Genomic DNA, 13,949 nt, shown 5'->3' on the forward strand with positions numbered 1-13,949 from the left:
GCAGCGCTAAATCCTTTCAGGAATTAGGGACAAAGCACACAAACCCACAAACAGCTTAGAATGCTCCATCTGTGGATCGTGTCTGTCTCTCTCTTTCTGTCCACTTGTTCATCCCTAACCCTAGAGCAAGAAAGGATCAGAATTGACCTCATTTCTCTATGTTAATGAAATTGACAAATATGGGAACGGAATAGAAAAATATTTGTGCTATTTTTCTGCCTCTCTCTTTCAGTGGATTTTATGACCCACCAGTAATCACTCTCTTTGCTGCGTCAGCATCCCTTCTCTGAAACGTCTTTGCTTTTTAAGGATCTGGCTACTGTGGTTTGCTGCAAATGACTTTCATTCCCCTTACTTAGTGATTGCAAAGATCCTTAAGGAACCCGATAAGGTCAGGAAAAGATAGGGAATTTGAGAAAATTAGAGTCAGACCTGTACTCTCAAAAATACAATTACATTTTGACCTTCTAGGAGCAAAGTTTTCCAGACTTCATTTCCTTCCTTGCTCCTAGGAGTTACTTTGTGACCACTGATTTGATCTGGGAACTGGAAAAGGCCCTCTGTTTTATCTAAGTTTTTCAAACCTCAGTCCAGCAACCTTGCTGTCGGACATTTCAATGAGCTGTGTGCAAAGGTTGGTTTTTTGTGTGAGGCTGGTGCTAGTAATGTGTATCACCACTTCAGTTAGCTTTTGACAATTTGGGGAGCTGTCAGTTGATGAATTCATTTGGTTAAATTAGCATTTGAGGATCCACCTTTCAGTAAGATAAGCTGTACTGTTGGAGGTTGAATTTTAGGGATGGGGATAGATACAGATGTAATAAAAACAGGGAGAAAATTCTTCTTAAAAGGTAAAATGAATATGTCATGTGAGACATCAGTGTCACTCCAAGAAAAACTTTGTTTTTGTTTTCAAGATGTTTCAGTTGCCAATGGAACAGCAGAGCTGTTGCACACAGAACACATCTGGTATCCCCGGATCCGAGAGGTAAAAGACAAGCGTTGTCTGCTTTTGGCTTCTTCATGTTTCTTCTCAGCTTCCACGTTGGTTGACCCAAGAAATAGCAGTTACTTTTACTGAGCCCTTCTTTTCTTTTTCAATTACTGATACGTTTATTTCTCTTGTTAAAGTAAATGTAGTTAAGCAATACTCTAAAATGAAGCATATGGAAATGCACTGGGCAACCAGAAGGAATGGTTTCCTCCCTCCTGCACACCCACAGACCTGTCCACTCACACCCGGCAGCACAACTAGCTGAGGTTCATGGCTCACTGGACGGGGCTACAGAGGCTCATCATCAACAGATAACAGAATTGTTCACTCTGGCCTCAGCGTTTGCCTGTGTGCATTGAAAGAACTAAAGATATTTGTCTGCCAAAGTGCAATTGAACAGAAGCAGACATGAAGTACGGCTGACGGTGTATTAATATTTTCCAAAACCTGTGAGATAATTCACCATCAGTTCAGAATGAGCACAGATGTGGCCATTCTGCACACTAAAAACATCCCTTTAGAATTTCTGTCAACAACACTGTCTTGTCGATGTCCTGGGGGGGCTCACTCTTTAAAGCTGAGAGTCTTTATGCTGCAGTGTTCCTCTAAGGCTGATCTTTAAATGTTGTGTTTCTTAAAAGGGAATTATAAATTTTTGCCTGCATCATTTAGCAGTGGAAAAGGCATGTGGGCCGTGTGTCCAGGACCCATTTCTGTAATACATCTGCATCATGAATGCAGGCCCCAGTTAGCGCCCCCTGAAGTTTCTTGTCGGGTCCTGGGGAATTTTCTAGCTATCTCTCCCAAGTTAGATGGTGTAATAACTTATTGCCTTGCAGAATTATCAGTTGTGGTTGTAGGTGACATTCTGAGTGTGCAATGTACAAGCAGCTCACTCTCATGTCTGTGCCATCTCTTGTTGCAGATCCAGGGGGCCATCATCATGTCCTCACTGATAGAAGTAGTCATCGGCCTCCTAGGCCTGCCTGGGGCTCTACTGAAGTACATCGGGCCCTTGACCATTACACCCACGGTGGCCCTAATTGGCCTCTCTGGTTTCCAGGCAGCGGGGGAGAGAGCCGGGAAGCACTGGGGCATTGCCATGCTGTAAGTGGAAACATCTCCCCTCATCCCACCACTGCGGGGCAGCCTTTAGGAACATTCACATAGACTTCAGGAGATAATGTTTTTTAATAATAAGAATGGTCTGACAGTTTCAACTTTATTTGCTTCATGCTGGGGAATAGTCGAAGGGTTTTTGACCCAGAGTTTGGGAAGTGACATACAGTTGACGTATTACAAAGACAGACTTAGCAGTGATATGAAGAGGGTGGATTGTAAGTTTTTAAGCTTTGGTAATGGGGTAAGGTAGTGGCGCCATTTGTTTTTGACTTTTGAGGTCTTGCCAAGTCTCATGTGCATGAGTTGACATACTGAGAAGCCAAATTTTTATATCATGAGACTCAAAAATATTCGAATGGCAGGAGTCTGGAGTATTTCCAGAGAAGTCGCGGGAAAGGTCTGTTGGCATTGATGATGTGACTCTTCTCCCCAGGCCACACTGAGCTCTGTACTCCTGGCGGGTAGGTGGTTGGGGGAGGGACATGGTTTCTGCCAGGGTCCGGCTAGTCCTGCTAACCAGTGCCTGTCCTTTTGTACAGAATGTCACATCCATTAAAAATGTCCCTTGCCCTTTAAGTAAAGTTAACATTTTGTGTTAATGAAGTCACAGGGGAGTTTGATAATATTACTGATGATTAGAGTCACAGAACTCTTTGTAACACAGAGCCCACATTCTCTATGTGTCTGCAGAGCGTGTTTAAGAATTGATTATGTGTAGGTATATGGTTCCATTACTCTGGAATTTAACCAGCCAGTAAAACTCCTAAAACAAAGTCAGTCATCACATAAGAGAATTTTTCATTTGTTTTGTTTCATGAAATAGTCTGCAGTTCTTTAATAACAGGTGGTATTTATTGATCTTTTACTATGCATCAGTCCTTTATATAACACTTGTATATAGTATCAGATGAGATACATCCTAGTGTTATCCCATTTAACAGCAGAGGACACTGAGCACCACGATGTAATGTTATTTGCCCAGAGTCATACAGTGAATTAAGTGGCCACCGTGGGTTTCAAAACCCAAGTGGTGGAAATGGGCCTGAACCCATCACCCTCAATCCTATTCTATGTATTAGAACATGACGTACAAATAAAAGAGAACCAGAGCAGAATTGTTATCTACACTTTATCTACAAATTAAATTAAGGTGTGTGAAAATATCAAGGTTTTTTTCTTTAAACAAGGTTTGAAGGAGATACATCTCACACATGAGCATGAATACCCATCATCATGCTTTCCCAAAATCGTTCTTTTTTTCAGATGGAGTCTCGCTCTGTTGCCCAGGCTGGAGTGCAGTGGCACGATCTTGGCTCACTGCAACCTCCTCCTCCCGAGTTTAAGCAATTCTCCTGCCTCAGCCTCCCAAGTAGCTGGCATTACAAGCACCCACCACCACGCCCTGCTAGTTTTTGTACTTTTAGTAGAGATGGGGTTTCACCATGTTGGCCAGGCTGGTCTCAAACTCCTGACCTCAGGTGATCTGCCCACCTTGGCCTCCCGAAGTGCTGGGATTACAGGCGTGAGCTGCCGTGCCCAGCCCAAAATTGTTCTTACTATTCTCATTTCACCAAAGGTTGGTCAAAACATTCTTCACACCAGTGGAGATGGGAAGATGGCATGTAAGAATATTCTTTCAGCGAAATGTAATTAATGCCAAAATGGATAAAACTGTAGGTATAGTACAGTAAAATTTGAAACCAGTAACAAAAGGATGAACAAAACCCACAAAGCCCTTAGAAGCTTAAAAAAAAAGTGTTAAAAATCACTCTCAGCGAGGAAATTGAAACTTTGCATTAATTACTGATAGTTTAGGAAATGATGGCAAGAACAGCACCAGTCACACTTAGTAGCCAGAGGTGTTCTCAAGAAAATTCACAGCCTTTAAAGCAGATACAGCACGTGAAGAATTTCAGTAGCTAAGAAAACAGGACAAAAAAATGAACCTAGTAAAAGCAGGGGGAACGAATTAATAAAGATACAGAAAATGTGACACAAATAGAAGTGGTAAATCTAAAAGCTGATCTCTTGAGGGGGAAACAAAACCCAATGTAGACAAACTTCTGGCGAAGCTAAGCAGGATGAGAGGAAGCCTGTGCACATAGATCTGCCACAGATCCTGTCAGAGGGAGCGAAACTGTTACCTTCCCCCAAATTAAAACAAAAAGTAAGAAAATAGTGGTTTTCAGAAAAGCTTAAGTAACCAAAATTGACTCCTCCTCACTCTTATCTCTAAGTATGGGGGTGCCTCCAAACTTGATCCTGGCCCCCTTCTCTCCATGTACTTCCCCCAAGGAAATTGCATTTCTTTGATGGTGGATAGTTCCGTGGAAACCTGTAGTTCAGACCTGTGAACTCCAGACTTACAGATCCAGCCCCTATTTTGCCTCTCCACTTGCTGTTACACAAGACATCTCCACCTGTAAATGAAAAAAGCCCCAGACTTTTGATTTCTTTCCTGCCCCTGAAACCAGTTTTTTCTGCTTTCCTCCTTTCGGTAAATGGCACAACCGTGCCCCCAGTTGCTTCAGCCAGAAATGTCTGTCTGCTCTTGAGTCTTCCTTTCCCCTCATCCCTCACACAGCCCATCCTGCCCTTCCTCCTCCGGAACGAATTCTGAACCCGTTTTCTTTTCCAGGCCTTCACTGCCGCCACTCTCTGCGAGCCTCGCTCGCCCTTGGGCCATTGATTCATCACTGTCCCCAGCTTCTCCCTCATGTCTCCCAGGGGTCCTCCTCTGTCCCTTCCTTTTGAAACATCAGTTAGACACAAGCTAGAATTCTGGAAGCTTTGGGGTTTTCTTACTGTTCCAATGTCTGGAGCCTCACGTGCTGCCCTCAGTGGGTCTGTTTGCGTCTCTTGGCCTGGATACCTGGAGCCCCTTTGCTCCGGGCACCCAGGCATGCAGAGGTGGGACATGATCTTGAATTATCTAGATGCCTTCCTCCACTCCACCCTTACTTGTCTCTTTCTGGAACCTCTTCCTGAAGCCTCCTGGACTCTTCCTCTTTCCTCTCCTGTTTTCTGTCTCTTTGTCTTTTTTCTCTATTCATGAGAATTCTCCTTTGCTTTATCTCTTATTCCTTCTGCCAAGATTGTCGTTTATGCTCTGGTGTTTTTTCAGTTTCCAAGAGCTCTTCTGTATCCTTGGGCTGTCAGCTCTGTGAGAGCAGGGCCTATGCTCTGGGTGGGTCACCTCAGCACCCCCAGCACCTGCCCCTCCCATGGCTGAGCTGGTGCTCAGTGAGCAGGTTGTGAACTAATAAAGGAAGGCTGAGGAAGCCCAGTAAACCCATGACCACAAGAGCAGCCGAGATAGTTGTTGAAGGACTCTGATTCCTAAAGGAAGCCCTGGGCCCAGATGGTTAGACAATGAGTGCATTCAGTCTTCAAGGAAGAGAGAATATATGCACTGTTTAAACTGTTCCAGAGCTCTGTGAAAGGAGGGAAACTCTCCAGCCAATCTTAGTGGCAAATTCTGACTGAACTAATACAAAAGGAGAACCATGGACCATCGTTTTCTTTCCTGGGGTTGTGTTAAAAAACAAACAAATCCTGAGCTGATGGATGTATTGCGGCACATTCTAAGCAACGAACCCTGGAGTTCAAATGTCTTCAGGTAGCATGCTAAAGTTCAGCATCATTACTGTAAGACTCCTTCCAATCTTTCAAAATGCAAATGTGCAAAAGACTCTATTCACCTTCAGAAAAGGGCCTTAGTATCCAGCCCTGTCCACCCTTAATTTGTTTTTTAAATGTCACACATCTATAAGCATATCTTGACAGAATATTCCTTAGAACGTTGTTTGGGAAGATGCTGCTACAGATAACACAATGAAAGAACAAGGCATAATGTGTCATTTCAAGAATTCACAGATGATCAAATATTAGAAAATGTGTTGAAATCAATCATGGCTCCATGGTAGGTTTTATTTTATTTTTTAAATTTTGAGACAGGGTCCCGCTCCATCACCCAGGCTGGAGTGCAGTGGCACAATCTCAGCTCACTGTGGCCTCTGACTCCTGAGTTCAGGCGATTCTCATTCGTCAGCCTCCCAAGAGTACCTGGGACTACAGGGTAGATTTTATTAATAAGGTCTTATCGATAAAACTATGGTAATAGTCTCCTCCCCTTAATTTTATTTTTAAAATTCAACCTACATCCTTGTTGCAACCTTAGCAATGTGGCAATGTGAGAATAGAAGGAATTTTTTTTTTTTTTTTTTTTTTTTTTTGGAGACAGAGTTTTACTCTGGTTGTCCAGGCTGGAGTGCAGTGGGGCAATCTCGCTTACTGCAACCTCCACCTCCCGGGTTCCAGCAGTGCTCCTGCCTCAGCCTCCCAAGTCGCTGGGATTACAGGCATCCGCCACCACTCCCGACTAATTTTTTTGTATTTTTAGTAGAGACAGGGTTTCACCATGTTGGCCAGACTGGTCTCAAACTCCTGACCTCAGGTGATCCACCCACCTCAGCCTCCCAAAGGGCTGGGATTACAGGCGTGAGCCACTGTGCCTGGCTGTATAGAAGGATCTTTATGCGTAAGATAAAAATGCCTCCTGCTTGCATGATGAAAAACTCAAATCAGTCCTGCCTTTTGAAGTCAGGAACTTAGATAAGCTTGTTTATTATCATGGGTATCATTTAAAGTTATTCTAGATGTGCTAGTCAGTGTATAAAACAAGAAAGTAAAATAATGTGGATCCATACCAAAAAGATCAGAGAGGAGAGGGGGTGGTGACTTGCCTGTAGAGGAATTACATACATTCCACAGCATCATAAATAATACTGTGGTCCTGGGACAGGGGTAGACATTGGCAGAGCAGAGTAAGAAGAACAGAAACAGAATCAAAGAAAAATAAATATTTAGTATAGATGGCAGTCATATTTGAAACCAGTGGGGAATGGACAAATTATGTAGGAAAAACTAATTATTTTTGGGAAAAAGTTAGACTCCTAATTTATATCAAATTGTATTTCAGTTGAATTAAAGACTTAAATATACAAAATAACCACAAAAGTGCTAGAAGAAAACCTAAATAAGTTTTTAATCCTAAGGGAGGGAAGATCTTTCTTAAAGCAGATATTGAAAAGAGAAAGAGAAAGATAGATTTTACTGTTGACACATTTAAAACATCAAAAACCACTGAATTAAAAACAAATCTGTTGCGGCAGCTCACACCTGTAATCTCAGCACTTTAGGAGGCCAAGGTGGGCAGATCACTTGAGCTCAGGAGTTCTCAACCAGCCTGGCCAACATGGTGAAACTCCGTCTCTATTAAAAATACAAAATTAGCCAGGTGTAGTGGCGGGCACCTGTAATCTCAGCTACTCAGGAAGCTGAGGCACATGAATCACTTGAACCCAGGAGGTGGAGGTTGCAATGAGCTGAGATTGCACCACTGCACTCCAGTCTGGGTGACAGAATGAGACTCTGTCTCAAAAAAAAAGCTGGGAAAATACTCATAAAAATGTCACAAGAAAGGCTAACATCCCTAACTCATAAAGAGTTTTACTGGTTAATTTAAAAGTGAGAGAATCCCAGTGGAGTAATAGGTGAAGGGTGTGATAGGAGTAGCCATTTAGTAAAAAAGGAACTACACCTAGCTCATTAAAGTGTGAAAAAGGTTTATCCTCCCAATTTATTAAAATGTATATTATCTACATGATTCTGTTGGAATTGACAGTGAATGAGGTTGTACAAACTAAGTCACTCTGATGGAGATGGAGTTTAGAGAAGGAGTCTCAGCGGGGGTTAGTGCGGCCCGTCAGTGACTGCTCTTTCTGGCACAGTGCATACGTCCTTGGTAGGACCTACATTTTAAAACTTATTTTTTTACTGACTTTTCTTGTGGAAAATTTCAAACCAATTCAGAAGTGAAGAGAATAGTTTAATGAACCCCCATGTGTCAATACCAGGCACTCCAAAACAGTATACTTTTATCTATATCTCATTGTTTTTCAGCTCCCTCCAATTCAGTTAAATTCTAGGTATTTGAAATTTAACAGTAATTAAGCTCAGAAATCTAAAGTAAAATAATAGTCCCCTCCTACTCCATCTCTCAAAAAAATCTCATGATTGTTAACTAGTAAGTAATTTTGTTTTTATCCTTACATTTTTTATATTTTTATGCAAATAAGTACAAACTAGCCTATATACATAATTTTATTCATTTTTACCCCAATAATTTGTTGGGTTTACTTCTCTGAGACAGCATGTTTAGATTAATCTCTTTCTTTCTAAAGCTGCACAGAGTTTAATAATGTAGTCTATAATTTATTCAGCCATTTCTCAACTGATGCTCATGCATGTAGCTTAAATTTTTGCTGCTACAAAAAAAAAATGCTGAAATATATACCTCAATGTGAAAAGACTGAGTATTAGAAGCAGTGATGATACAGTTTTTCAATTAAAGCTGTTTATGTTGCTTCCAATGTCATACAGTATGGGAATTGTTTTTATTTATTTATTTATTTATTTATATTTTATTATACTTTAAGTTCTAGGGTACATGTGCACAACATGCAGGTTTGTTACATATGTATACATGTGCCATGTTGGTGTGCTGCACCCATTAACTCGTCATTTACATTAGGTATGTCTCCTAATGCTATCCCTCCCCCCTCCCCTGGTATGTCCATAAAACAGAATGCTAAGCAGTCACTAAGGTGCTGGTGCAAATCTCTGTCTGATGAGGCGGAAAAGCAAATAGATACTGAGGCAGGTCAGGAAGCTGCGTAAAGCATGATTCCAGTTTGGCTTAGATAATAACCTGTTCATGTCTGGGGACAAGGAAGATGACAATCTGTCTTCCTCCAGCACCCAGCAAATATCCAGGGAGTGAAAACCGTTCAGAACAGATGGACCACGATATTACATGATTTTATCACTCAAGGGGGATTATGGATGATCTTCAGGGTTTTATCTTTTTCTTTCTGCTTATCTGTCTTTTAAATTTTTTGTACAATTTAGTATGTATTACTTGCATAACATTTTAAAGTAAAAGTTAGCAAAGGTAAACATGAGGTGGGAAGCACCCAGTGGAGTAGACAGCAGCCCATCCTGAGAGCTGGGGCTAGACGCTTCATCCCTTTGCTCAGTTAAGATGTGTGGACATGGGCAGGTCTGCACCTCTAAGCCGCTGCCCCTCTGTCACAGGGTGCCTGCCCCCAGGTGTATTTGAGAATAAAAATAAACTCGAAGTAGACAGGTTTTAGAGCAGAAAGAAACAGCCATGTTCATCTGCTGCCTAATCTGCTTTCTAAATTTGAGTTGCCAGATTTGGGCCTAAGATCTGGGTGTCCCTCCTCAAATTCTGTGTGGTTTCAGTCCCCTCTTAAATGTGTAGGTGTGTTGCCTGAAATAATGATGACAAAACTAGCAGACCTGGGGCATCTTTGGATCTCCTAATATTCACTCTGAAACAAATAAGTAGCATTTATTTTTTCCAGACATGAAAATTGTATGTAGGTCTAAGTTTAAAATATTCCAATTTTAGTATCGCATGTTACCATATTGTTTTTTGTTAAACTTCACTATCCCAGAGGAATTGAAATAACATGGGCACTGTGTGTGTTTTCAACCTTGAACTGGTACTGGCAGAGACCGCCGATGGATCACCAGTTCACCAAAGCGCCTGAGTAGGCAGTGAGACCCGTGGAGCAACACACTCATGTTCTCCAGCCAGGCTGCCATCCACACCTCATTAGGAATGTGACAGTGGAGTCACACTTGACCAGCTGTCGATGGAGCTAATGATTCCATCTCAGCAATTGAAACTGTGCCCAGGAACAATTAAGCTTAGCTTTGACTGAGAACCTACTCTTCCTGCCAGCTCTACCTCAGGTCGTAAGTGAAAGAGTGAGACCTCGTGGAGGCTTAGACGCATTGTTGGGCACCAGTTTTGTTTTGGTGATGAGTAAATCCACCCGGGGGATGGGGAGTGGCCCCACACCTGCCAGCCCCATGGGACACCAGACCGATGTCATGGACTGGTGTGTCAGGAAGTGCCATGGTCCTGCCGTGGAGGGGTCAGCACCTGTCGCTGCCTCCCGTAGCACTTAGTGCAGTTCAGTCAGGACCGTGAGGCTCAAGGAGAGAGACTTCCACAGCCCAGCCTGCCTGCCCTGTGACCAGGGTGGCAAAAGGAAGGAGTTCAGTTCAAGCCATAGAGCTAGATTCCTGGCCCCCAATGCTGCAACCCTAGCCATGTGATCTTGGACCTCTGGCTTTGTCTCTGTGAAAAGGGAACCATCATAAAAGCCACTCCATAACGTTGAGCTGATGCACAGGAAGACATTAGTGTAATGTCTGGCACACAGAAGCCTCCCAGGAATGTTATTAATACTGAATTCTACTGTATCTACTTTTCTTGATTACTTTTTGCTCTTTTAAAAGTAATTTATGTGTGCTGTAAGTAAATTGGAAAATACAGAAAAGTGGGAAAACCAGTTGCAAATCATGTAACTACTCAAAGCGAATCTCTGGGAGAATTTTGGATCATGTCCTTCTTACCTGTTTGTGTGTACACACAGTAGTTTCTTGGTTTGCTTTGTAGTTAATTCATAGTTACAATCTTACAGTTTATGTTGTATCTGGCATCCTTTCCCCTTACATAGTGTAAGCTTTTCCCATCAATGTGTACATTCTTTGGGTTTTCTTATTCTATTTAGGAAAAGCTGTCCTAAGGCATTTACATCAGAATTTCATTTCAGTATCAAGAAATGCTAGGCAAATTAGTTGTAACATCTTCCCCCAAAGTAGTATTTCCAAAAGATGTGTATTCCAATAGATGTACTATTTCTCAAATAGTAGTTCAGAGGACTAGCAGCTTTCTAGGTAAATGAATTGAACACTGTCAATTTTGCCATAGAAGCTTCAAGTATTATTTCATAACAGAGACATAACAGCTTTTGACCTTGTTTGTTTTCTTTCTCTCCTTAGGACAATATTCCTAGTATTACTGTTTTCTCAATATGCCAGAAATGTCAAATTTCCTCTCCCAATTTATAAATCCAAGAAAGGATGGACTGCATACAAGTTACAGCTGTTCAAAATGTTCCCTGTGAGTAGCTGACTTCTTCCACTGCTGACATTTTTGTCTTTGGTTAATATGTAAGATGATTAAGTGAAGGGAGGGTTTTAAGCAGGCCCCCCTTGGGGGATCATATCTGTGCAGTGATATCAGGGTACTAATGACCACTCAGATCATCATAGACTTAAACGTTCTGATTCTGAAATGGGAGCACATCCTTTTAGCAGTGCCAAAGGAAGAGGACACTGTCCTTGGAACTGAGTAAGATTTGACTCCATGTGGCCTCTGCAGGCACGATGTCCATTCTTGTTTTAGCAGCCAGACTTTGGAATGGGTAAGATAAATTCACCTGAATGAAACTGCTCTCTCAATGAGATTCCATTCAAGGAAGAATATGTCTGCAAAGTACTGACTGTGGTGGGCTCTGGGGTGTGATGTTCAGACCGCAGGAAGGCGTGTTTTTTGCCAACACCTGTGAGCCCTGCTGGCCTGACAGAGCTTCCCCTTGACCACTCCAGATCATCCTGGCCATCCTGGTATCCTGGCTGCTCTGCTTCATCTTCACGGTGACAGACGTCTTCCCTCCCGACAGCACAAAGTACGGCTTCTATGCTCGCACGGATGCCAGGCAAGGCGTGCTTCTGGTAGCCCCGTGGTTTAAGGTTCCATACCCATGTAAGTATTCTGATGGCTAGAGGGGTCAAGAGCCCAAGAGGGCCCAACTGAGAGGGGTTGGAATTTGGCAGAACAGCCTTCTTTGTCCCAGACTGTCTCCTGAAGGTCTTGCCATTCTGGTCAGGAGAGGATTAGATAGCAAGTAAGGGAGGCCCTGTCCCCAGAGGGCAGAAATCAACACACAGAGACTGACCGGCTCCCTTCTCAGATTAGCTAGCTGTCTCTTTTGGATCTGCTAGGATGAAATCCTGGACAAGGGGTCTCTTGCCAGGTTTAAGCTCTGGTGGCCAGGATTTGAGGGCAGCTGCTTAGATAGGCAAGTATAGAGCTGCTTGGTCCCAGAGCTGCCAAAGTGGAAAGATGTGAGTGGGAACAGCCTGGGGATTAGCAAGCAACCTGCTCAAGCATGATGGAATTTATATAATCTCTTAATGGGCAGCCATAATCTTTTAAATTTGGACACAGCTGTAGAGGTAAGTTGATAGTCACTAATGGCCAAAAGCTGCATCTTAATTTGAGTATTGTGTAACTCTTGGGGCTGTGAATACATTCCCTAGCTGGGGTGTCACCTGGACTCGCAGCTAGCCCCGTCTAGGTGATCCCAGTGGTTGTTACACACTTGGTTCCATTGTGAAGACTCTAGTTCCAGTGTTTGGGTTTTTATTAGAATTGGAGCCTGAGCTTAGTCAGGTTCAGCCCACTTCTTTCCCTGTTTAACCATCTTATTTTCATTTTTTATCATGACAAGGAGAAAAAGAGAGAAGCCAAGAATTTTAAGGTTGGGTTAAAGATGACTGCTCTGAGCATGTTGAATGATGAGTGTTGGCTGTTCTTTTTGTTCCCAATACACTTAGGAAAGCTTTAAAAAATTTCGTCTTTCAGGCCGGGCATGGTGGGACATGCCTGTAACCCCAGCACTTTGGGGAGGCTGAGGCAGGAGGATCACCCGAGGTCAGGAGTTCAAGACCAGCCTGGCCAACATGGTGAAACCGCATCTCTACAAAAATAACAAAAATTAGCCAGGCATGATGGCGGGTGCCTGTAATTCCAGCTACTTGGGAGGCTGAGGCAGGAGAACCGCTTGAATCTGGGAGGCGGAGGTTGCAGTGAGTCAAGATTGCACCACTGCACTTCAGCCTGGGAGACAGAGCAAGACTGTCTCAAAAAAAAAAGTTTCATCTTTCTAAAATAACTTTCTCGTCAGATTGTATGGTCTAAGTGTGCATTTATACAGACCTATTCTTTTTCCAAGAAAGAATATGCGTGGTTCATAAACATACCTATAGTCTGAGATAAAATGAAATTACGATTAGTTGGTGAGGCAGTCAGGGTGAGGGTGGGGGAGGCGGGGGCGGCAGGTAAGTAGAAGCTCCCACAGCATATACAGGGTGGTCTTCTGCTTGTGCAGGCAACTCCCAAGGTGGGCACCAGTAGGAGCACAAGCTGGGCTGTCCAGGAGAGGCAGCTGTACGGGTGCTGGGGCCAGAGGGAGTTCACTAGGACCCATGGGGCCACGCACGAGAAGGCGAAACTTAGTAGACAGAGCGCCTGAGTTTGTGCTGGCTGTGAGCGAGCACGTAGGGCTCCTGGCCTGCCGAGGGCTGGTGGGGCACCAGAGCTCCACTAGCTAGAAAGCCACCTCCAGGGATATAGTTGTACTACTGTATACATATGTAGTACTCTCCAGTGCTTTGTCTCAATCCAGAGAGGGGCTTTTGAATACCTGAGCAGTGCTTTTTCAGTCTTTAGTACACTAGGCATGGTCTGGACTGATTGTTAATATAATACAGATTTCTGGTGCAAAATGTTAGCAGAGGTTGATAAACCCTGCTGTCAAGTAACAAACTAAATGAAAGTTTCTTAGTAAACGGAGATATGAAATAACAGATTCAAGAGAGAAGGCTGGAAGCCAACAAGGTCTTTAAGAAAAAATATATATAGAGATATAGATATATAGATATATATCTGAAGGAAAAAGGATCAAAATAAGAATCCCCCCTCAAAATCAAGACACTAAACTGAAACCAGAATGCTACAACAATAACAAGATAACAGTATAAAAGATAATTTAGAAAAAGCAAACTGTTGCTTGGTGAGGAAGGCCTCTGAATGAGGAAAATCCAT

General features: G+C 42.9%; 1 protein-coding gene across 9 annotated transcripts in view; it reads left to right on the forward strand.

Annotated features, from left to right (window-relative positions):
- The window catches only part of SLC23A2 (solute carrier family 23 member 2), a 151,155-nt gene that overhangs the window by 117,831 nt on the left and 19,375 nt on the right, over positions 1-13,949 (forward strand). For all 9 annotated transcript variants that reach the window (XM_054541692.2, XM_063720707.1, XM_024238913.3 and 6 more), the window contains 4 exons: positions 918-988; positions 1,920-2,101; positions 11,060-11,180; positions 11,669-11,825. In XM_054541692.2, the coding sequence (XP_054397667.1) occupies positions 918-988; positions 1,920-2,101; positions 11,060-11,180; positions 11,669-11,825 (531 nt within the window). The remainder of the gene's footprint in view (positions 1-917; positions 989-1,919; positions 2,102-11,059; positions 11,181-11,668; positions 11,826-13,949) is intronic.

The sequence above is a fragment of the Pongo abelii genome, chromosome 21 (assembly GCF_028885655.2).
Source record: "Pongo abelii isolate AG06213 chromosome 21, NHGRI_mPonAbe1-v2.0_pri, whole genome shotgun sequence".
In the NCBI taxonomy this organism is placed as follows: domain Eukaryota; kingdom Metazoa; phylum Chordata; class Mammalia; order Primates; family Hominidae; genus Pongo; species Pongo abelii.